Here is a 23,869-nt window from a genome sequence, read left to right on the forward strand (position 1 = left end):
AGGTGTAAATGAGGTCTAAATGAGGTGTAAATTAGGTCTAAATTGGGTGTAAATGAGGTGTAAATGAGTCCCTCTTGTGGTTGTCAGTGTGAAAATAACAAATAATATCACATAAGTCGCATCCCGGCCAAAACTATGAAAAAAGGTGCGACTTATAGTCCAGAAAATGCAGTATGTGTTTCCTTTGGGCTGCGGAGGCGGGGCCAAGGCCGAGAAGGCGGCGGGGAAAAGCTTGAACTCGCCGTCACTCCGCGCGCCGTGTCCGGTGAAACGGTTCAAGAAATCCCCCCCAGAAGCAGCTTGAATAATGCGATCTCGGCGAAAGGGTGCGCGTTGTGCAAGGCGCTGACAGAGGGCGGCCAGTGAACCGCGGCCTTCGGGGGATTACGGACGCGAACGCCACGGGATTAATGGGGCCGCGATTGACCCGCCGCGGTGGTCCGGGCGCTTCCGCAGGGTCACGCCACGGAAGGAGAGACGCACGCGAGTACAACTGTGTCAAAGGGCCCGACGCCAAACGCTATTTTTTAACGACTTTGCTCCGCCGTGCGCTACGTTCACTTCACAAATGCAACGTGGAAGATATAAAATAAAATCCGTCGCTTGAACGGGAATACAATGGGGAAAAATGCAAAATGATCTGCTAATGTTCAAGTCCAGTACGAAGAAGAAGCAGAGAACTGTGTACGTTCTCCCCTGCTCTTCTCCCTGTGCACAAACTGCTGCACCTCCAGCCACGACACCACCCTCGTAGCCAGGACGACACCACCCTCACCGGGCTCATCTGGGACGGGGATGAGTCTGTCTACAGGAGGTGGAGCGGATGGTGCAGTGGTAACAACCTGGAGCTCAACGCCCAGAAGACACTGGAGATGATCGTGGACCCCCCCCCCCCATCACAGATTCCCCCATCTCCACTGTGGACTCCCCCCACTTCCTCTGCACCACCATCACCCAGGTCCTCAATTGGGAGCCACCATCACCTCCTCATCAAGAACGCCCAGCAGAGGATGTACCTCCTGCAGCAGCTGAGGAAAGCAAAGCTGACGGAGGAGATGATGGTGCAGTTCTACACGGCCATCATTGAGTCCATCACCTCCTCCATCATCTCCTCAATCATCACCTCCTCCATCACCGTGTGGTACGCTGGAGCCACAGCCAGGGACAAACAGAGACTACAGCGCCCTCTGATGAGAAGGTGATCGACTGCAGACTTCATCTCTGCAGGACCTGTACGTCTCCAGGACTCTGGGACGAGCAGGTCGGATCACAGCCGACCCTTTGAGCCACTCCCCTCAGGCAGGAGGCCACTCCCCTCAGGCGGGAGGCCACTCCCCTCAGGCAGGAGGCCACTCCCTTCAGGCAGGAGGCCACTCCCCTCAGGCAGGAGGCCACTCCCCTCAGGCGGGAGGCCACTCCCCTCAGGCAGGAGGCCACTCCCCTCAGGCGGGAGGCCACTCCCCTCAGGCGGGAGGTCACTCCCCTCAGGCGGGAGGCCACTCCCCTCAGGCAGGAGGCCACTCCCCTCAGGCAGGAGGCTACGGTCCATCTGGACCAGAACCTCTCGTCACAAGAACAGTTTCTTTCCCTCTGCTGTTGGACTCATGAACACTGCCTAAGCACCTTCACTCACTGCACTGTCACTTCTTATTGCACTACATAACTTTATATTTTATTTAGAATGTACATATCACGCCGTTTTTGTATAAAGTGTTCAATGTTTGTTGTCTGTGTTGCACCGAATCACCAAGACAAGTTCCTTTGTTTGTGATTTTTTGTTCATCGACAAATTGCAACAAACCCTTTTCTGGTTCTGAGAAAACCATCATACGTCGTCGTCTTCCGTGTCTTTCGGTCAGATGTTCGATGGTCAGATGTTCGATGGTCAGATGTTTGATGGTCAGATGTTCGATGGTCATGTTCGATGGTCAGATGTTCGATGGTCAGATGTTCGATGGTCAGATGTTCGATGGTCAGATGTTCGATGGTCAGATGGTCGAGCCACAAAGACGGTCAAGCAGCTGAACGACGGTCTGTTTGGGCTCTTTCTCCCGCAGGCGCTGTCCCTGATGGTGCTGCCCTTCGTCCCGGCCTCCAACCTGTTCTTCCCGGTGGGTTTCGTGGTGGCCGAGAGGGTCCTGTACGTCCCGAGCATGGGCTTCTGCGTCCTGGTGGCCCACGGCTTCAAGATCCTCTCGCACAAAGGGTCAGGCTCCAGTTCAAACTGTTTTAGTCTAAATAAATATGGTAAATGGGGATTATCCAGTGTTTTGATCGGATACAGATATGTTTAAATCTTCTGGTTGTGTCGATAATGACAATAATCGCTGGTATTGAGTGATTGTCATTTTGGGGTTGGAAGAAGCTAAAATGCCACTTTGTTGTCCTTCAGGGCGGGGCAACGGGGCAGAAAACATCCCGACACTTACATCCTGACACTTATATAACAACATGATGTCAAACTTGTCAAAATCTGGCGTAAATCCGGTGTTTGGTTTCATAAACAAGACACGATAAAACAAGTCTTTTGATTGACACGAGCGTCGTTCCTCCAACGTCTGAACACGGCTCCAGACCACACCCCTTTTACTGATGCCGACAGACGATTGGATCTCCATTTGGAACTGTCAAAGCGCGCTCCGATCTTTGTAAATCACCGTATGTCCCTTCAGCTGCGCCGCCCTCGTTGTTTTCACCTCGCCCGTCGTCTTCTGCTTGGATTGTATCGCTGTTTCTCCGTGACCCCGTTTATTCGTTCCTTTCGTCTTTGTGGCAGGATCCTGAAAAAGATCTCGTGGTTCCTGATGGTTCTCCTGCTCTCGACGCACGCGGTGAAGACCTTCCGGCGGAACTGGGACTGGGAGTCGGAATACACGCTCTTCACCGCCGCCCTGAAGGTAAAGCGTGGTACTGCTCCTCGGCGCTTGGGGGTCTCCACTGCCTCGAAAACACACAAACGCTGCACGAAAATACACAAATGCCACAGGAAAACACACAAATGCCACAGAAAAACACACAAACGCTGCACGAAAACACAAAAACGCCGCACAAAAACACACAAACGCTGCACGAAAAGACACAAACGCTGCACGAAAACACAAAAATGGTGCACAAAAACACACAAAAGCCGCACGAAAACACAAAAACGCAGCACGAAAACAAACGCTGCACGAAAACACACAAATGCCACAGGAAAACACACAAATGCCACAGAAAAACACACAAACGCTGCACGAAAACACAAAAACGCCGCACAAAAACACACGAACGCCACAGGAAAACCCAAAAACACCACAAAAAAATGCAAAAACGCTGCACGAAAACACACAAACGCTGCACGAAAACACACAAACGCTGCACGAAAAGACACAAACGCTGCACGAAAACACAAAAATGGTGCACAAAAACACACAAAAGCCGCACGAAAACACAAAAATGGTGCACAAAAACACACAAAAGCCGCACGAAAACACAAAAACGCAGCACGAAAACAAACGCCGCACGAAAAGACACAAACGCTGCACGAAAACACAAAAATGCCACAGAAAAACACACAAACACCATAAAAAAAATACAAAAGCGCTGCAGGAAAACACACAAACGCCTCATGAAAACACAAACGCCTCATGAAAACACACAAACGCCTCATGAAACCGATGTCACTTTATTACATGAAAAACCGAGGCGCTCTCTTATAACTCAAATGTTTTTATGAACGATAACGTCTCGCTGGCCCTCGCCAATGATCTGACCTTCTCAAACACACCGACATCTTCTCCATGACCACGGGATTCGTCTTTCCACACGGTCGTTTCAGAATTGAGAATAAGATAAGATATTCCTTTATTGTCCCACATGGGGAAATTTCATTGGGGCAACGCAGGCAGATACAGAGGTAGATACAGAAGAACAGATCACTTATAGGAAGTCTGAAAAACACTTTCAGTAGAAGATCTCCTATAAATAAATAAAAACTCCCATAGACAAATAAATAAATAAATACCATTGCATGTGTCACGACAGTAATTGCACATGAATATGTGTCACGACAGCACATAGATTGCACATGAATTTCATGCAGTCAAGCCGCCGCATCTGTCGGGTTTAAATATAAGCTCTATAAGATCTTCACCAGCAGCAGTTCTCCAGCAGGGGGAGTCGACCTCCTGTGTTTGCTCGCTTCAATCCAAGTGGAGATAATGATGATTGACACGTTTGTGCGATGAATGTAAATGACAAAGTGCAGCCGCTCTCAGACCGAGCACCAGATCTGACCCAGGTCTGGAACAGAACCGTCCGGGCCGCGGCTTAACTGGGCCGCGGCTAAACCGTCGCTTACGTCGTTCCAATTAAAGATTGACCAAGGTGTTATTTTCCACGACAGATTTAAACGTTTTAGAATCCAGAGCCGCCGTTGGCCCCGCGACCTCTAGCGACATCCACAAAACGCACCGCTCTGCACAATACAAGTGGAAAAACGAAACGACATCCATAGAAATAGTTTTTGGACCTTCACCAGACGCTTTTTTAACACTACCGCATAAGGAGGCGGTGCCATCTTTGCAATAAAGTGTTTAAACAAAGCGTCTCGTCTTTAAGTAACTGTATATGTGAGATTTATGCCTGTTTATGCCGTGTAAATATCTATTTCTAAACAGAACTCGTGAACTCGACTGAGGGCAAAAAGCATTATATCTGACTTTGATGACGAGATTGTGTAATGTTTACGTAGAAGCAGAAATGATCTGGATTCGAGGAATATAATTAAGTGCTTATTAATATTGGCTTCTTTAAAGGTCCCATAACATGCAAAATGGACTTTTCAGAGCTTTTAACCTTCTTACATTGCTATTTGTGCTTCATATATGTCCGGAGTGTTTTTTTGATTGATTCCCACAGTTTTTAGCTATAGTACAGACTATCTCCTTTCCTCCAATCTACACACTGGCGGGGAGTGGCTGCAAGACCGCGTCATAAGGGCGAGCACGCGTCATCATCCCCCCTCACCCTCCCGCATGGGGCTGGAGCGCTGTGGGACACACGCTCTCTCTGAGACTACGTCACGGGTGGGCGGGGCACACACGCTCTCTCTGAGACTACGTCACGGGTGGGCGGGGCACACACGCTCTCTCTGAGACTACGTCACGGGTGGGCGGGGCACACACGCTCTCTCTGAGACTACGTCACGGGTGGGCGGGGCACACACGCTCTCTCTGAGACTACGTCACGGGTGGGCGGGGCACACACGCTCTCTCTGAGACTACGTCACGGGTTGGGCGAGGCACACACGCTCTGAGACTACGTCACGGGTTGGGCGGGGCACACACGCTCTCTCTGAGACTACGTCACGGGTTGGGCGGGGCACACACGCTCTCTCTGAGACTACGTCACGGGTGGGCGGGGCACACACACGCGCTCTGAGACTACGTCACGGGTGGGCGGGGCACACACACGCGCTCTGAGACTACGTCACGGGTTGGGCGGGGGAGCCAGATGGCTCTTCACAAGGGTGGGGGCGAATATCAAACCAAGCCGTTTGCATTTCCGGGTTGGTGAGGGGGTCCAAGGTCTGGGTGATATTTCTTAACTATTATGTTAAGGGTGTTGCACAACCCTTATTATCATCAATTATACACTTAGGATAGACTACGAAACGTGACAAAAAGCACGTTATGGCACCTTTAAACTCAATCTCGTTATTAATCGCATCATTCAACCGGAGTGCTCCCGACGCGGCGCCGCGTGGCAAATGGTTTGAGGCTCATTCTGTTCCCGTTGTCGTCCCGGCAGGTGAACAAGGACAACGCCAAACTGTGGAACAACGTGGGCCACGCCCTGGAGAACCAAAACGACTACGCCATGGCGCTGCGTTACTTCCTGCAGGCCACGCGCGTCCAGCCCGGTAAGGGAGTCCGGCCGGCTCGGGGGTGTCACCGTTATTCCCCCGTAACGACGCGAGGAACGGGGGAATCGGACGCTGCAACGATACAAATCCAATCGTGATCTGATGCCCGTCACGCTAGTTTGGTGAAATTGTAGTACCGTATTTTCCGGACTATAAGTGGCACCGGAGTATAAGTCGTTCTAGCCTTAAAATGCATAAGAGAGAAGAAAAAACATATATAAGTCTCACTGGAGTATAAGTCTCACTGGAATATAAGTCTCACTGGAATATAAGTCTCACTGGAATATAAGTCTCACTGGAGTATAAGTCTCACTGGAGTTTAAGTCTCACTGGAGTTTAAGTCTCACTGGAGTATAAGTCTCACTGGAGTATAAGTCTCACTGGAGTATAAGTCGCACTGGAGTATAAGTCTCACTGGAGTATAAGTCGCGTTTTTGGGGGAATTTATTTGATGAAATCCAAGAACAGACATTTGATCTTGAAATATAGTTTAAAATAATAACAGATTAGAGAACACGGTGAATAGGTGTACGTATGCTAACGCTAACACCTTCAGCTACATGACGTATGCTAATGCTAACACCTTCAGTTACATGACGTGTGCTAACGCTAACACCTTCAGCTACATGACGTATGCTAACGCTAACACCTTCAGCTACATGACGTATGCTAACGCTAACACCTTCAGCTACATGACGTATGCTAACGTTAACACCTTCAGCTACATGATGTATGCTAACGCTAACACCTTCAGCTACATGACGTATGCTAACGCTAACACCTTCAGCTACATGACGTATGCTAACGCCTTCAGCTACATGGCGTATGCTAACGCTAACACCTTCAGCTACATGACGTATGCTAACGTTAACGCCTTCAGCTACATGAGGTATGCTAACGCTAACACCTTCAGCTACATGGCGTATGCTAACGCTAACACCTTCAGCTACATGAGGCACAGACAGAACTGTGGTAAGTGTCTGGTATGTTAACGTAACATATGAACAGGTATTCAGATAACTATAGCATAAAGAACATGCTAACATGCTAACAAGTTTAGCAAAGCATCAGTTTTACCCCAAATCACTAAATCCACTGAATTCTTCTTCCTCTGTGTCACTTCTAAACAACTCCACAAACTCCAGAGGAAGAGGAAGTGCAGACTCTTCTTCTGCGTCGCTCAGAGCCTAGAGCGCCCTCTTGTGGTGTTCAGTGTGAAAATAACGAATAATATCACGTATAAGTCGCTCTGGAGTATAAGTCGCACCCCGGCCAAAACTATGAAAAAGGGATGTCTGGAAAATATGGTATTTGATTCACAGACTGGCATTTGCCCTCCTTCTGTCTCCATGAGGCTCTGTGTGAGTGACAGGTGAGTGACAGGATTTACACTCGTCCTTGAAAAGTAACGTCCTGTTTTCCCGATAACGTGCTTTGCCGCTCTGAAAAATGTGAACAGATTTAACATTCAGAGCAGCCAGTGAAATAATCATTATAGACCCGATTTCTGCTCAGCCATGACCTCCATTTTTAAAAAACAATTATTTAACTTAATTCACCAAAAATTAAGCTATTACTCTGTATAAACCTGAACAACTGAAAGTAACACAAATGTTAACAAAAATCCACAAAAATACCTGAAATGACTTTGGTCTTCTGCACTGCACCGTGTCGGCTTTAGAGAAGTGAAATGCTCTTACTCCGGACTTAAATCAGTATCTTCTTTGTTTTTGTAAGTTTGCACATCCATAATATGCTTAAGGGCATTTAATCTGCTTCAGTACGATATATATCATATCTTAAATGCAATCGTTGTGTAAGTGCAGGGAAAAGATTTCCCCATTTGTCCTTTAAAGGTTTAAGTTTGTTAAGAGAGTTAGACGGTTAACAGTTAACTCAGAATTAACTCTGGGTTAACTCTGGATTAACTCTGGATTAACTCTGGATTAACTCTGGATTAACTCTGAGTTAACTCTGGATTAACTCTGGGTTAACTCTGGATTAACTCTGGATTAACTCTGAATTAACTCTGGATTAACTCTGAGTTAACTCTGGATTAACTCTGGATTAACTCCATATAAAGACCTCCTCTTCCATTCAGCAGATTCAATCGCTGTTAAAAATGTATCTTTTTAATTTGGCTTTAAACAACTGCATTGTTATTGTGTTGAGTTCTGCATTTTGTATCTTTCTGACAACTTTTCTATTTAAGATGTTCTCTCTGACTTTTTTCTACACTTCTATCGGTTTATTGATAGAAGTGTAGAAAAAAGCAAGATGTTTTTATAGATGATATATTCTAAAACCAGGGTCCGCAGCCTGTAGGGTCTGCAGCCTGTAGGGTCTGCGGCCTGTAGGGTCTGCGGCCTGTAGGGTCTGCGGCCTGCGGCTCCTGGGTCTGCGGCCTGTAGGGTCTGCGGCCTGTAGGGTCTGCGGCCTGTAGGGTCTGCGGCTCCAGGGTCCGCGGCCTGTGGCTCCGGGGTCCGCGGCCTGTGGCTCCTGGGTCTGTTGCTCCGGGGTCTGCGGCCTGCAGCTCCGGGGTCTGCGGCCTGCAGCTCCTGGGTCTGCGGCCTGCAGCTCCTGGGTCTGCGGCCTGCAGCTCCGGGGTCTGCGGCCTGCAGCTCCGGGGTCTGCGGCCTGCAGCTCCTGGGTCTGCGGCCTGCAGCTCCGGGGTCTGCGGCCTGCAGCTCCTGGGTCTGCGGCCTGCAGCTCCGGGGTCTGCGGCCTGCGGCTCCGGGGTCTGCGGCCTGCGGCTCCGGGGTCTGCGGCCTGCAGCTCCGGGGTCTGCGGCCTGCGGCTCCGGGGTCTGCAAGACCCAATACCCTGACCCAAGACCCAATACCTTGACTAATGACCCAATACCCTGACCAATGACCCAATACCCTGACCAATAACCCAAGACCAATACCCTGACCAATGACCCAATACCCTGACCAATGACCCAATACCCTGACCAATGACCCAATACCCTGACCAATGACCCAAGACCAATACCCTGACCAATGACCCAATACCCTGACCAATGACCCAATACCCTGACCAATGACCCAATACCCTGACCAATGACCCAAGACCCAATACCCTGACCAATGACCCAATACCCAATACCCTGACCAATGACCCAATACCCTGACCAATGACCCAAGACCCAATACCCTGACCAATGACCCAAGACCCAATACCCTGACCAATGACCCAATACCCAATACCCTGACCAATGACCCAAGACCCAATACCCTGACCAATGACCCAAGACCCAATACCCTGACCAATGACCCTATACCCTGACCAATGACCCAATACCCTGACCAATGACCCAATACCCTGACCAATGACCCAATACCCTGACCAATGACCCAAGACCAATACCCTGACCAATGACCCAATACCCTGACCAATGACCCAATACCCTGACCAATGACCCAATACCCTGACCAATGACCCAAGACCCAATACCCTGACCAATGACCCAATACCCAATACCCTGACCAATGACCCAATACCCTGACCAATGACCCAAGACCCAATACCCTGACCAATGACCCAAGACCCAATACCCTGACCAATGACCCAATACCCAATACCCTGACCAATGACCCAATACCCTGACCAATGACCCAAGACCCAATACCCTGACCAATGACCCAAGACCCAATACCCTGACCAATGACCCTATACCCTGACCAATGACCCTATACCCTGACCAATGACCCAATACCCTGACCAATAACCCAAGACCAATACCCTGACCAATGACCCAATACCCTGACCAATGACCCTATACCCTGACCAATGACCCAATACCCTGACCAATAACCCAAGACCAATACCCTGACCAATGACCCAATACCCTGACCAATGACCCAAGACCTCTTCAAAGTTACTTAAAGATACTAAATGTACTCAATGAATTGTGATTACATCAGAATTGTGCTCTGGTCCCAGAATGTCATGGCGTAGCACCTTCCTTTACCAAGTTCTATCTTCTACAACAAAATTAATGCATACATCTGTACATTCTCTCTTTGGAACTCCGCCCTTGCATCCATCTCATTGTTTATGGCCTGTTTTAAGCTCCCGTCTCCTCCACAGTCCACTAAAGCGCTCCAAAGTCTGTCACGTTGCACAAACAAGGGACGGCTTCAGTAAACATCATATTTGGGAGAACAATGGCGTGACTTTGAAACGCTCGGTCCCCTTCGCTTCGGGTCAAACTATTTGGCTGAAACACGATCATTTAGTGACGTGCTTTGTTCGCCGGCTGCTCGTGAGTTTCGCTCGTCATTTTCTCAAAATGTTTTGATCGTATAATTGGGGATTTCAGGAATATTCTGGGATAAATGCGAGGGCTCTTGTCACCCCTGTCACCTCTGTTACCCCTGTCACCCCTGTTACCTCTGCTTCCTCTGTTACCCCTGTCACCTTCTAATACCCCCTGTCACCTCTGTTACCCCTGTCACCCCTGTTACCTCTGCTTCCTCTGTTACCCCTGTCACCTTCTAATACCCCCTGTCACCTCTGTTACCCCTGTCACCCCTGTTACCTCTGCTTCCTCTGTTACCCCTGTCACCTCTGTCACCTCTGTTACCCCTGTCACCTCTGTTACCCCTGTCACCCCTGTCACCTCTGTTACCCCTGTCACCCCTGTTACTGCTGTTACCCCTGTCACCTCTGTTACCCCTGTCACCTTCTAATACCCCCTGTTACTTCTGCTTCCTCTGTTACCCCCCTGTCACCCCCTGTCACCCCTGTCACCTTCTAATACCCCCTGTCACCCCTGTCACCTTCTAATACCCCCTGTCACCTCTGCTTCCTGTCTTCATTGTTGCTCCGTGTGGACATTGGGCTCGCCTCGTCTTCAGCAGCACATGACAAATGGCGCTTTCATTGTTTCTGAATCCATTTGCTCCGCTCTCGACTCGTGACTGCGTGTGCTCCGCTCTCGACTCATGACTGCGTGTGCTCTGCTCTCGACTCGTGACTGCGTGTGCTCTGCTCTCGACTCGTGACTGCGTGTGCTCTGCTCTCGACTCGTGACTGCGTGTGCTCTGCTCTCGACTCGTGACTGCGTGTGCTCCGCTCTCGACTCGTGACTGCGTGTGCTCCGCTCTCGACTCGTGACTGCGTGTGCTCCGCTCTCGACTCATGACTGCGTGTGCTCCGCTCTCGACTCGTGACTGCGTGTGCTTTGCTCTCGACTCGTGACTGCGTGTGCTCCGCTCTCGACTCGTGACTGCGTGTGCTCCGCTCTCGACTCGTGACTGCGTGTGCTTTGCTCTCGACTCGTGACTGCGTGTGCTCCGCTCTCGACTCGTGACTGCGTGTGCTCCGCTCTCGACTCGTGACTGCGTGTGCTCCGCTCTCGACTCGTGACTGCGTGTGCTCCGCTCTCGACTCGTGACTGCGTGTGCTCCGCTCTCGACTCGTGACTGCGTGTGCTCCGCTCTCGACTCCTGACTGCGTGTGCTCCGCTCTCGACTCCTGACTGCGTGTGCTCCGCTCTCGACTCGTGACTGCGTGTGCTCCGCTCTCGACTCCTGACTGCGTGTGCTCCGCTCTCGACTCGTGACTGCGTGTGCTCCGCTCTCGACTCGTGACTGCGTGTGCTCCGCTCTCGACTCGTGACTGCGTGTGCTCCGCTCTCGACTCGTAACTGCGTGTGCTCCGCTCTCGACTCGTGACTGCGTGTGCTCCGCTCTCGACTCGTGACTGCGTGTGCTCCGCTCTCGACTCGTGACTGCGTGTGCTCCGCTCTCGACTCGTGACTGCGTGTGCTCCGCTCTCGACTCGTGACTGCGTGTGCTCCGCTCTCGACTCGTGACTGCGTGTGCTCCGCTCTCGACTCCTGACTGCGTGTGCTCCGCTCTCGACTCGTGACTGCGTGTGCTCCGCTCTCGACTCCTGACTGCGTGTGCTCCGCTCTCGACTCGTGACTGCGTGTGCTATGCTCTCGACTCGTGACTGCGTGTGCTCCGCTCTCGACTCGTGACTGCGTGTGCTCCGCTCTCGACTCATGACTGCGTGTGCTTTGCTCTCGACTCATGACTGCGTGTGCTCCGCTCTCGACTCGTGACTGCGTGTGCTTTGCTCTCGACTCGTGACTGCGTGTGCTCCGCTCTCGACTCGTGACTGCGTGTGCTGTGCTCTCGACTCATGACTGCGTGTGCTCCGCTCTCGACTCGTGACTGCGTGTGCTTTGCTCTCGACTCGTGACTGCGTGTGCTCCGCTCTCGACTCGTGACTGCGTGTGCTCCGCTCTCGACTCGTGACTGCGTGTGCTTTGCTCTCGACTCGTGACTGCGTGTGCTCCGCTCTCGACTCGTGACTGCGTGTGCTCCGCTCTCGACTCGTGACTGCGTGTGCTCCGCTCTCGACTCGTGACTGCGTGTGCTCCGCTCTCGACTCGTGACTGCGTGTGCTCCGCTCTCGACTCGTGACTGCGTGTGCTCCGCTCTCGACTCGTGACTGCGTGTGCTCCGCTCTCGACTCGTGACTGCGTGTGCTCCGCTCTCGACTCGTGACTGCGTGTGCTCCGCTCTCGACTCGTGACTGCGTGTGCTCCGCTCTCGACTCGTAACTGCGTGTGCTCCGCTCTCGACTCGTGACTGCGTGTGCTCCGCTCTCGACTCGTGACTGCGTGTGCTCCGCTCTCGACTCGTGACTGCGTGTGCTCCGCTCTCGACTCGTGACTGCGTGTGCTCCGCTCTCGACTCGTGACTGCGTGTGCTCCGCTCTCGACTCCTGACTGCGTGTGCTCCGCTCTCGACTCGTGACTGCGTGTGCTCCGCTCTCGACTCCTGACTGCGTGTGCTCCGCTCTCGACTCCTGACTGCGTGTGCTCCGCTCTCGACTCGTGACTGCGTGTGCTCCGCTCTCGACTCCTGACTGCGTGTGCTCCGCTCTCGACTCGTGACTGCGTGTGCTATGCTCTCGACTCGTGACTGCGTGTGCTCCGCTCTCGACTCGTGACTGCGTGTGCTCCGCTCTCGACTCATGACTGCGTGTGCTTTGCTCTCGACTCATGACTGCGTGTGCTCCGCTCTCGACTCGTGACTGCGTGTGCTTTGCTCTCGACTCGTGACTGCGTGTGCTCCGCTCTCGACTCGTGACTGCGTGTGCTTTGCTCTCGACTCATGACTGCGTGTGCTCCGCTCTCGACTCATGACTGCGTGTGCTTTGCTCTCGACTCGTGACTGCGTGTGCTCCGCTCTCGACTCGTGACTGCGTGTGCTTTGCTCTCGACTCATGACTGCGTGTGCTCCGCTCTCGACTCGTGACTGCGTGTGCTTTGCTCTCGACTCGTGACTGCGTGTGCTCCGCTCTCGACTCATGACTGCGTGTGCTTTGCTCTCGACTCGTGACTGCGTGTGCTCCGCTCTCGACTCGTGACTGCGTGTGCTCCGCTCTCGACTCATGATTGCGTGTGCTTTGCTCTCGACTCGTGACTGCGTGTGCTCCGCTCTCGACTCGTGACTGCGTGTGCTCCGCTCTCGACTCGTGACTGCGTGTGCTCCGCTCTCGACTCGTGACTGCGTGTGCTCCGCTCTCGACTCATGACTGCGTGTGCTTTGCTCTCGACTCATGACTGCGTGTGCTCCGCTCTCGACTCGTGACTGCGTGTGCTCCGCTCTCGACTCCTGACTGCGTGTGCTCCGCTCTCGACTCGTGACTGCGTGTGCTCCGCTCTCGACTCATGACTGCGTGTGCTTTGCTCTCGACTCATGACTGGGTGTGCTCCGCTCTCGACTCGTGACTGCGTGTGCTTTGCTCTCGACTCGTGACTGCGTGTGCTCCGCTCTCGACTCGTGACTGCGTGTGCTCCGCTCTCGACTCGTGACTGCGTGTGCTTTGCTCTCGACTCGTGACTGCGTGTGCTCCGCTCTCGACTCATGACTGCGTGTGCTTTGCTCTCGACTCGTGACTGCGTGTGCTCCGCTCTCGACTCGTGACTGTGTGTGCTCCGCTCTCGACTCGTGACTGCGTGTGCTCCGCTCTCGACTCGTGACTGCGTGTGCTCCGCTCTCGACTCGTGACTGCGTGTGCTCCGCTCTCGACTCCTGACTGCGTGTGCTCCGCTCTCGACTCCTGACTGCGTGTGCTCCGCTCTCGACTCGTGACTGCGTGTGCTTTGCTCTCGACTCGTGACTGCGTGTGCTCCGCTCTCGACTCATGACTGCGTGTGCTTTGCTCTCGACTCGTGACTGCGTGTGCTCCGCTCTCGACTCGTGACTGCGTGTGCTCCGCTCTCGACTCATGATTGCGTGTGCTTTGCTCTCGACTCGTGACTGCGTGTGCTCCGCTCTCGACTCGTGACTGCGTGTGCTCCGCTCTCGACTCGTGACTGCGTGTGCTCCGCTCTCGACTCGTGACTGCGTGTGCTCCGCTCTCGACTCATGACTGCGTGTGCTTTGCTCTCGACTCATGACTGCGTGTGCTCCGCTCTCGACTCGTGACTGCGTGTGCTCCGCTCTCGACTCCTGACTGCGTGTGCTCCGCTCTCGACTCGTGACTGCGTGTGCTCCGCTCTCGACTCATGACTGCGTGTGCTTTGCTCTCGACTCATGACTGCGTGTGCTTTGCTCTCGACTCATGACTGGGTGTGCTCCGCTCTCGACTCGTGACTGCGTGTGCTTTGCTCTCGACTCGTGACTGCGTGTGCTCCGCTCTCGACTCGTGACTGCGTGTGCTCCGCTCTCGACTCGTGACTGCGTGTGCTTTGCTCTCGACTCGTGACTGCGTGTGCTCCGCTCTCGACTCGTGACTGCGTGTGCTCCGCTCTCGACTCGTGACTGCGTGTGCTCCGCTCTCGACTCATGACTGCGTGTGCTTTGCTCTCGACTCATGACTGCGTGTGCTCCGCTCTCGACTCGTGACTGCGTGTGCTCCGCTCTCGACTCCTGACTGCGTGTGCTCCGCTCTCGACTCGTGACTGCGTGTGCTCCGCTCTCGACTCATGACTGCGTGTGCTTTGCTCTCGACTCATGACTGCGTGTGCTTTGCTCTCGACTCATGACTGGGTGTGCTCCGCTCTCGACTCGTGACTGCGTGTGCTTTGCTCTCGACTCGTGACTGCGTGTGCTCCGCTCTCGACTCGTGACTGCGTGTGCTCCGCTCTCGACTCGTGACTGCGTGTGCTTTGCTCTCGACTCGTGACTGCATGTGCTCCGCTCTCGACTCATGACTGCGTGTGCTTTGCTCTCGACTCGTGACTGCGTGTGCTCCGCTCTCGACTCGTGACTGCGTGTGCTCCGCTCTCGACTCGTGACTGCGTGTGCTCCGCTCTCGACTCGTGACTGCGTGTGCTCCGCTCTCGACTCGTGACTGCGTGTGCTCCGCTCTCGACTCCTGACTGCGTGTGCTCCGCTCTCGACTCCTGACTGCGTGTGCTCCGCTCTCGACTCATGACTGCGTGTGCTCCGCTCTACTACTACTACTCAGATCGCAACTACTCACTAAATGAATCGCAATATAACCAATACAGGACTAATCGTCAACTAATCTAAGAATTGAATTATCTGGTGTATTTGGACTCTAACAGACGCCATGTGCTGAGAGATTAGGCAGGAATTCAAATCAAATCAAATCAATTTATTTTTGTAAGGCCCAAAATCACAACAACAGTTGCCTCTGAGGGCCACAGGGAGAAATGAATCAACAATGTCTGTGGTGGCGATGAAGTCAGACAATGTCTGTGGTAGCGAGGGACGATGTCCCAGGGTCCTCTGTCCTTAGACTCTCCTTCTCGGCCAGGAAAAACTACAAAAAAAACCTCTTTGGGAAAAAAGCGTAGAAACCTGGAGGAGTTCCAGTGAAGGAGAGATCCGACTCTCACAGACGGACAGACGGACACAAGGAGACTGGAGCTGGACCCACTCTTCAGGCTTATTATTATATATTGAATTATATCAAAATGTTCATCTAAACTTCATCTAACTTTATTGGATCAAGATCTCCTCGAGTTGCACCGTTTTAGCTTCATCCCAGTCATTTTTAGTACAAAAGGTCATTCGCTGACCTTTGCAATCCAAACATTTGATTGAGTTAGTTGGTCGCAGCCCTCGTTTAGAGTATAAATATCATCTATAATAACAAGTATCTTATCTTCATATTTCTGCAGTTTAGTTTTAAAGGTGCATCTTGTAACTTGTGGAGGGGAAAGAGCGCCACCTGCTTCTCACATGGAGATGTTCCACCGTCTGGCATTAAACTGGTCCGTCTTCATGGAGACGAGCAACACCACCATCCTGTAATGACATGAATAAGAGACGCATACATTTAATGCCATACTGTGGAACATTCTAAGCACAGACGCATCGCCATAGAGACGAGCGGAACAGTTACAAAGTGGACCTTTAATCTTACTGTCAATTCACCAGAAAATAAGGCGGCAACAATGACTCAACCAATGGTGACGTGTAATTGTGTTATTGTACTAAAACACACACCTCTTTATAGATCCTTTAGAACAGAGACAGCGGCATTATTAAACCAAAATGTCAAAAATGAATAAATAATGTCCGTCGCACCAGTTAAAAAATGCATAATAGAGAAGAAAAAAACATATATAAGTCGCAATGGAGGATGAAATGCAGTTGCAAGTGTGAAAATAAGAAACAATATCTCATATAAGTCGCTCCGGAGTATAAGTATATAAGTATAAATATAAGTATAAGTCGCACCCCGGCTAAAACTATGAAAAAGGGTGCGACTTATAGTCCGGAGAATACGGTTTGGATGTTGGATTGTGTTTGTACATATTCTCCATCAAGAAGCCTTCAGTCGCCATATTTCCACCGTCCATATGGTTGATACCGTATTTAAAGAGCCTTCGTTTGATGCTGTTTTACGAGAGAATATGAACTTTTCTGTTGAACCTTTCGTTTTAGTCCTTGTTCCGTTCTGGCTCGCATCAAATTCACCTTTTCTTTTGTTCTAACGTGTGTTCCGAGAGTTAAACAAACATATTCCGTTACCGCTCGGTCCCCGCTGGCGTTCGGCCCTCGCTCCGACCTTCAGCAGGTAGAACCCGGGTCACATTAGCACATTTAGCATATTATACGGCCCCAAGAACACTGCTATTTCCTGGAAACGCATTTTTGCCACCCAAGAGTGCTTCCTCCGAGATTAAAGCGCAGAAACGTTTGAGCGGCTGGAGCGCGGACGTCCGGGAGGCTAATGCTAATCGCCCGCCTCGCCCTGACCCCCGGAGCTGTTTGCTTTCCTTTGTGTTCGCTTCATCTTATCGCATACATTTTGGAGCTAACAAAGAGAGCGTTTTTGGTCAGATCAGTATTTGATTCAACGTGTCGGATTATGCTGAGCGCGGATAAAAAAAGGAGTTTGACTTTTTGTTCTGCTCCTCATTCGTACAGTTGTAATGCAGTTTTTTTTGTTTTAAATACTGGATTCCCGAAGAGTAAAAGGAGACTCAGTAGATTTACAGCAGATTTACAGCAGATTTACAGCAGATTTAAAGCAGATTAAAAGCAGATTTAAAGCAGATTAAAAGCAGATTTACAGCAGATTTACAGCAGATTTACAGCAGGTTTACAGTAGATTTAAAGCAGATTTACAGCAGATTTAAAGCAGATTTACAGCAGATTTAAAGCAGATTTACAGCAGATTTAAAGCAGATTTACAGCAGATTTACAGCAGGTTTACAGCAGGTTTACAGCAGGTTTACAGCAGATTTACAGCAGATTTAAAGCAGATTTACAGCAGATTTAAAGCAGATTTACAGCAGATTTACAGCAGGTTTACAGCAGGTTTACAGCAGGTTTACAGCAGATTTACAGTAGATTTAAAGCAGATTTACAGCAGGTTTAAAGCAGATTTATAGTAGATTTACAGCAGATTTACAGCAGGTTTAAAGCAGATTTACAGCAGGTTTAAAGCAGATTTACAGCAGGTTTAAAGCAGATTTACAGCAGGTTTAAAGCAGATTTACAGCAGATTTACAGTAGGTTTACAGCAGGTTTAAAGCAGATTTACAGTAGATTTAAAGCAGATTTACAGCAGGTTTAAAGCAGATTTACAGCAGGTTTAAAGCAGATTTACAGTAGGTTTAAAGCAGATTTACAGCAGGTTTAAAGCAGATTTACAGTAGGTTTACAGCAGGTTTAAAGCAGATTTACAGTAGGTTTACAGCAGGTTTAAAGCAGATTTACAGTAGGTTTACAGCAGGTTTAAAGCAGATTTACAGTAGATTTAAAGCAGGTTTACAGCAGATTTACAGCAGATTTACAGCAGGTTTAAAGCAGATTTACAGCAGATTTACAGTAGGTTTACAGCAGGTTTAAAGCAGATTTACAGTAGATTTAAAGCAGGTTTACAGCAGATTTACAGCAGATTATGCTGAGCGTGCATAAAAAAGGAGTTGCGTAAAAGGCAAGTTTGACCTTTTGTTCTGCTCCTCATTCATACAGTTGTAATGCAGTTTTTTCGAATACTGGATTCCCGAAAAGTAAAAGCAGACTCATTAGGCCGGTTCCAGTATCGGCATCGGCGATATCGGAGGAGTTACCCAGACAACGATATTGGCCTGATATTGGGATTACAGGTGGTGATTGGCACCGCTGTTTGTTCTCAGTGAATCAGATTTGTCTTTTTGAACAGACTCATGAGGAAAAGGAATCGGGCTCTAAAATGTGCCTGTTTACACAACCACAAACTATTTTATGTCCCAGATAAATCAATGTTTTGTTTGTTGTTTACATTGATACTGGATCCATATTTTCTCCATCCTGAAAACCAATCATGTGTGTGAATCATTTGGGCTGGGAAACAACATCCACCGTCTCCGATGAAATTAATATCATTTTATTCATACATTTGCTCTTTTTTTTTTCATCTTTTCTTTTAAAATTTTAAACCAACACCTGAAAAGGAACAGGACCAGAAAAAAGTCAAACAAATCCTGATTAAACTCAATTAAAACAGGCATCAAGGCATTTAGTCAAGAGTCTGTCAAATGTATTCATTGTGTTTGTTCGTCCATGATCATGTCCAGTCCATGATCATGTCCAGTCCATGATCATGTCCAGTCCATGATCATGTCCAGTCCATGATCATGTCTAGTCCATGATCATGTCCAGTCCATGATCATGTCCAGTCCATGATCATGTCCAGTCCATGATCATGTCCAGTCCATGATCATGTCTAGTCCATGATCATGTCCAGTCCATGATCATGTCCAGTCCATGATCATGTCCAGTCCATGATCATGTCCAGTCCATGATCATGTCCAGTCCATGATCATGTCCAGTCCATGATCATGTCCAGTCCATGATCATGTCCAGTCCATGATCATGTCCAGTCCATGATCATGTCCAGTCCATGATCATGTCCAGTCCATGATCATGTCCAGTCCATGTTCGGAGGCCCAAATCCATCGCTCTGAAATCGAGCGGACAGTCCCAAAACACGGGGGAATGGTTTTCCTCCTGCGTGTTGCCACATCCTCTCCAACAGTTAGAATTTCCCTCCAGAACGTGTGATTTTGTGATTCTCTATTTCACACTTTCCCACTCTTCATCTGCCAAAACAAAATGACCCTCTCCGTCCCGTTTATTATACATTTTACAAACTCTTTTATGAATGAACTCTTGTCTCTCTCTGCACAGACGACATCGGAGCTCACATGAACGTGGGCCGGACCTACAAGAACCTGAACCGGTCCCGAGAGGCAGAGGAGGCCTATCTGGTGGCCAAGGCCCTCATGCCACAGGTGAGACTTTTATTTACAGCAGATTTACAGCTGATTTACAGCAGATTTAAAGCAGATTTACAGCAGATTTACAGCAGATTTACAGCTGATTTACAGCTGATTTACAGCAGATTTACAGCAGATTTACAGCAGATTTAAAGCAGGTTTAAAGCAGGTTTACAGCAGATTTACAGCAGATTTACAGCAGATTTACAGCAGATTTAAAGCAGATTTACAGCAGATTTACAGCAGATTTACAGCTGATTTACAGCAGATTTACAGCAGATTTACAGCAGATTTACAGCAGATTTAAAGCAGGTTTACAGCAGATTTACAGCAGATTTACAGCAGATTTACAGCAGATTTACAGCAGATTTACAGTAGATTTACAGCTGATTTACAGCAGATTTACAGCAGATTTACAGCAGATTTACAGCAGATTTAAAGCAGGTTTAAAGCAGGTTTACAGCAGATTTACAGCAGATTTACAGCAGATTTACAGCAGATTTAAAGCAGATTTACAGCAGATTTACAGCAGATTTAAAGCAGATTTACAGCAGATTTACAGCAGATTTAAAGCAGATTTACAGCAGATTTACAGCAGATTTAAAGCAGGTTTACAGCAGATTTACAGCAGATTTACAGCAGATTTACAGCAGATTTAAAGCAGATTTACAGCAGATTTACAGCAGATTTACAGCAGATTTACAGCAGATTTACAGCAGATTTAAAGCAGGTTTACAGCAGATTTACAGCAGATTTACAGCAGATTTACAGTAGATTTACAGTAGATTTAAAGCAGATTTAAAGCAGATTTACAGCAGATTTACAGCAGATTTACAGCAGGTTTAAAGCAGATTTACAGCTGATTTACAGCAGATTTACAGCAGATTTAAAGCAGATTTACAGCAGATTTACAGCAGATTCACAGCAGATTAAAAGCAGATTTAAAGCAGGTTTACAGCAGATTCACAGCAGATTTACAGTAGGTTTACAGCAGATTTAAAGCAGATTTACAGCAGATTTACAGCAGATTCACAGCAGATTTACAGTAGATTTAAAGCAGATTTACAGCAGATTTACAGCAGATTTACATCAGATTTAAAGCAGGTTTAAAGCAGGTTTACAGCAGATTTACAGCAGATTTACAGCAGATTTACAGCAGATTTACAGCAGATTCACAGCAGATTTACAGTAGATTTAAAGCAGATTTACAGCAGATTTACAGCAGATTTACATCAGATTTAAAGCAGGTTTAAAGCAGGTTTACAGCAGATTTACAGCAGATTTACAGCAGATTTACAGCAGATTTACAGTACATTTAGTCGACTCCTGCCAGGGACACAGTGGACGGACCTTTGGAACATACTTCAACAAACCCAAAAATGGACGACACAAATAGCACCGACGATCGAGGACTTAACCGACTTTTTAACCGACGTAAGGGAACGAAGACTTTTGATCAAAATGGGAACTTCGTGATCCTTAATTCACTGGTTACCAAAGCGGGGGCTGCGAGATGATTTCAGTGTCATTTTAAAAACTATGGCACTTCTCAAAAATTGGGTCAGATATCATGATAAACTACTAAAATATCCACAAATAAACCTTTTTAATGACATTTTTAAAAGATTTACAACTTGAAATGAATGAAAACGTCTATTTGATCTTACTGTCTGTTGTCACTTTACTGTCTGTTGTCACTTTACTGTCTGTTGTCATTTTACTGTCTGTTGTCACTTTACTGTCTGTTGTCACTTTACTGTCTGTTGTCACTTTACTGTCTGTTGTCACTTTACTGTCTGTTGTCACTTTACTGTCTGTTGTAATTTTACTGTCTGTTGTCATTTTACTGTCTGTTGTCATTTTACTGTCTGTTGTCACTTTACTGTCTGTTGTCACTTTACTGTCTGTTGTCACTTTACTGTCTGTTGTAATTTTACTGTCTGTTGTCACTTTACTGTCTGTTGTCACTTTACTGTCTGTTGTAATTTTACTGTCTGTTGTCACTTTACTGTCTGTTGTCATTTTACTGTCTGTTGTCATTTTACTGTCTGTTGTCACTTTACTGTCTGTTGTCATTTTACTGTCTGTTGTCACTTTACTGTCTGTTGTAATTTTACTGTCTGTTGTCACTTTACTGTCTGTTGTCACTTTACTGTCTGTTGTCACTTTACTGTCTGTTGTCACTTTACTGTTTGTTGTAATTTTACTGTCTGTTGTCACTTTACTGTCTGTTGTAATTTTACTGTCTGTCACTTTACTGTCTGTTGTCATTTTACTGTCTGTTGTCATTTTACTGTCTGTTGTCACTTTACTGTCTGTTGTCACTTTACTGTCTGTTGTAATTTTACTGTCTGTTGTCACTTTACTGTCTGTTGTCATTTTACTGTCTGTTGTCATTTTACTGTCTGTTGTCGCTTTACTGTCTGTTGTCACTTTACTGTCTGTTGTCATTTTACTATCTGTTGTCACTTTACTGTCTGTGTTCACTTTACTGTCTGTTGTAATTTTACTGTCTGTTGTCACTTTACTGTCTGTTGTCACTTTACTGTCTGTTGTCACTTTACTGTCTGTTGTCACTTTACTATCTGTTGTCACTTTACTGTCTGTGTTCACTTTACTGTCTGTTGTAATTTTACTGTCTGTTGTCACTTTACTGTCTGTTGTCACTTTACTGTCTGTTGTCACTTTACTGTCTGTTGTCATTTTACTGTCTGTTGTCATTTTACAGTCTGTTGTCGCTTTACTGTCTGTTGTCACTTTACTGTCTGTTGTCATTTTACTGTCTGTTGTCATTTTACTGTCTGTTGTCATTTTACTGTCTGTTGTCACTTTACTGTCTGTTGTCACTTTACTGTCTGTTGTCATTTTAATGTCTGTTGTCATTTTAATGTCTGTTGTCATTTTACTGTCTGTTGTCACTTTACTGTCTGTCACTTTACTGTCTGTTGTCACTTTACTGTCTGTTGTCACTTTACTGTCTGTTGTCATTTTACTGTCTGTTGTCACTTTACTGTCTGTTGTAATTTTACTGTCTGTTGTAATTTTACTGTCTGTTGTCACTTTACTGTCTGTTGTAATTTTACTGTCTGTTGTAATTTTACTGTCTGTTGTCACTTTACTGTCTGTTGTCACTTTACTGTCTGTTGTCACTTTACTGTCTGTTGTAATTTTACTGTCTGTTGTCACTTTACTGTCTGTTGTCACTTTACTGTCTGTTGTAATTTTACTGTCTGTTGTTACTTTACTGTCTGTTGTCATTTTACTGTCTGTTGTCATTTTACTGTCTGTTGTCACTTTACTGTCTGTTGTCACTTTACTGTCTGTTGTCATTTTACTGTCTGTTGTCATTTCACTGTCTGTTGTCATTTTACTGTCTGTTGTCATTTTACTGTCTGTTGTCACTTTACTGTCTGTTGTCATTTTAATGTCTGTTGTCATTTTACTGTCTGTTGTCACTTTACTGTCTGTCACTTTACTGTCTGTTGTCATTTTACTGTCTGTTGTCACTTTACTGTCTGTTGTCACTTTACTGTCTGTTGTCACTTTACTGTCTGTTGTCATTTTACTGTCTGTTGTCACTTTACTGTCTGTTGTCATTTTACTGTCTGTTGTCATTTTACTGTCTGTTGTCATTTTACTGTCTGTTGTCACTTTACTGTCTGTTGTCACTTTACTGTCTGTTGTCATTTTACTGTCTGTTGTCATTTTACTGTCTGTTGTCATTTTACTGTCTGTTGTCATTTTACTGTCTGTTGTCACTTTACTGTCTGTTGTCATTTTACTGTCTGTTGTCACTTTACTGTCTGTTGTCATTTTACTGTCTGTTGTCACTTTACTGTCTGTTGTCACTTTACTGTCTGTTGTCACTTTACTGTCTGTTGTCATTTTACTGTCTGTTGTCACTTTACTGTCTGTTGTCATTTTACTGTCTGTTGTCATTTTACTGTCTGTGTTCACTTTACTGTCTGTTGTCATTTTACTGTCTGTTGTCACTTTACTGTCTGTTGTCACTTTACTATCTGTTGTCACTTTACTGTCTGTGTTCACTTTACTGTCTGTTGTAATTTTACTGTCTGTTGTCACTTTACTGTCTGTGTTCACTTTACTGTCTGTTGTAATTTTACTGTCTGTTGTCATTTTACTGTCTGTTGTCACTTTACTGTCTGTTGTCACTTTACTATCTGTTGTCACTTTACTGTCTGTGTTCACTTTACTGTCTGTTGTAATTTTACTGTCTGTTGTCACTTTACTGT

The 23,869-nt window shown here is 47.7% G+C and overlaps 1 protein-coding gene across 1 annotated transcript in view; it reads left to right on the top strand.

The window, feature by feature from the left end:
* The window catches only part of tmtc3 (transmembrane O-mannosyltransferase targeting cadherins 3), a 73,789-nt gene that overhangs the window by 37,449 nt on the left and 12,471 nt on the right, over positions 1-23,869 (top strand). Inside the window, exons 8-11 of the mRNA XM_072435540.1 lie at positions 2,058-2,206; positions 2,777-2,897; positions 5,791-5,902; positions 19,528-19,631. Of these exons, the coding sequence (XP_072291641.1) occupies positions 2,058-2,206; positions 2,777-2,897; positions 5,791-5,902; positions 19,528-19,631 (486 nt within the window). The remainder of the gene's footprint in view (positions 1-2,057; positions 2,207-2,776; positions 2,898-5,790; positions 5,903-19,527; positions 19,632-23,869) is intronic.

Source organism: Eucyclogobius newberryi, unplaced genomic scaffold, assembly GCF_026437365.1.
Source record: "Eucyclogobius newberryi isolate DKJ021-1_F unplaced genomic scaffold, fEucNew1.0.hap1 SCAF_7, whole genome shotgun sequence".
Lineage (NCBI taxonomy): Eukaryota > Metazoa > Chordata > Actinopteri > Gobiiformes > Gobiidae > Eucyclogobius > Eucyclogobius newberryi.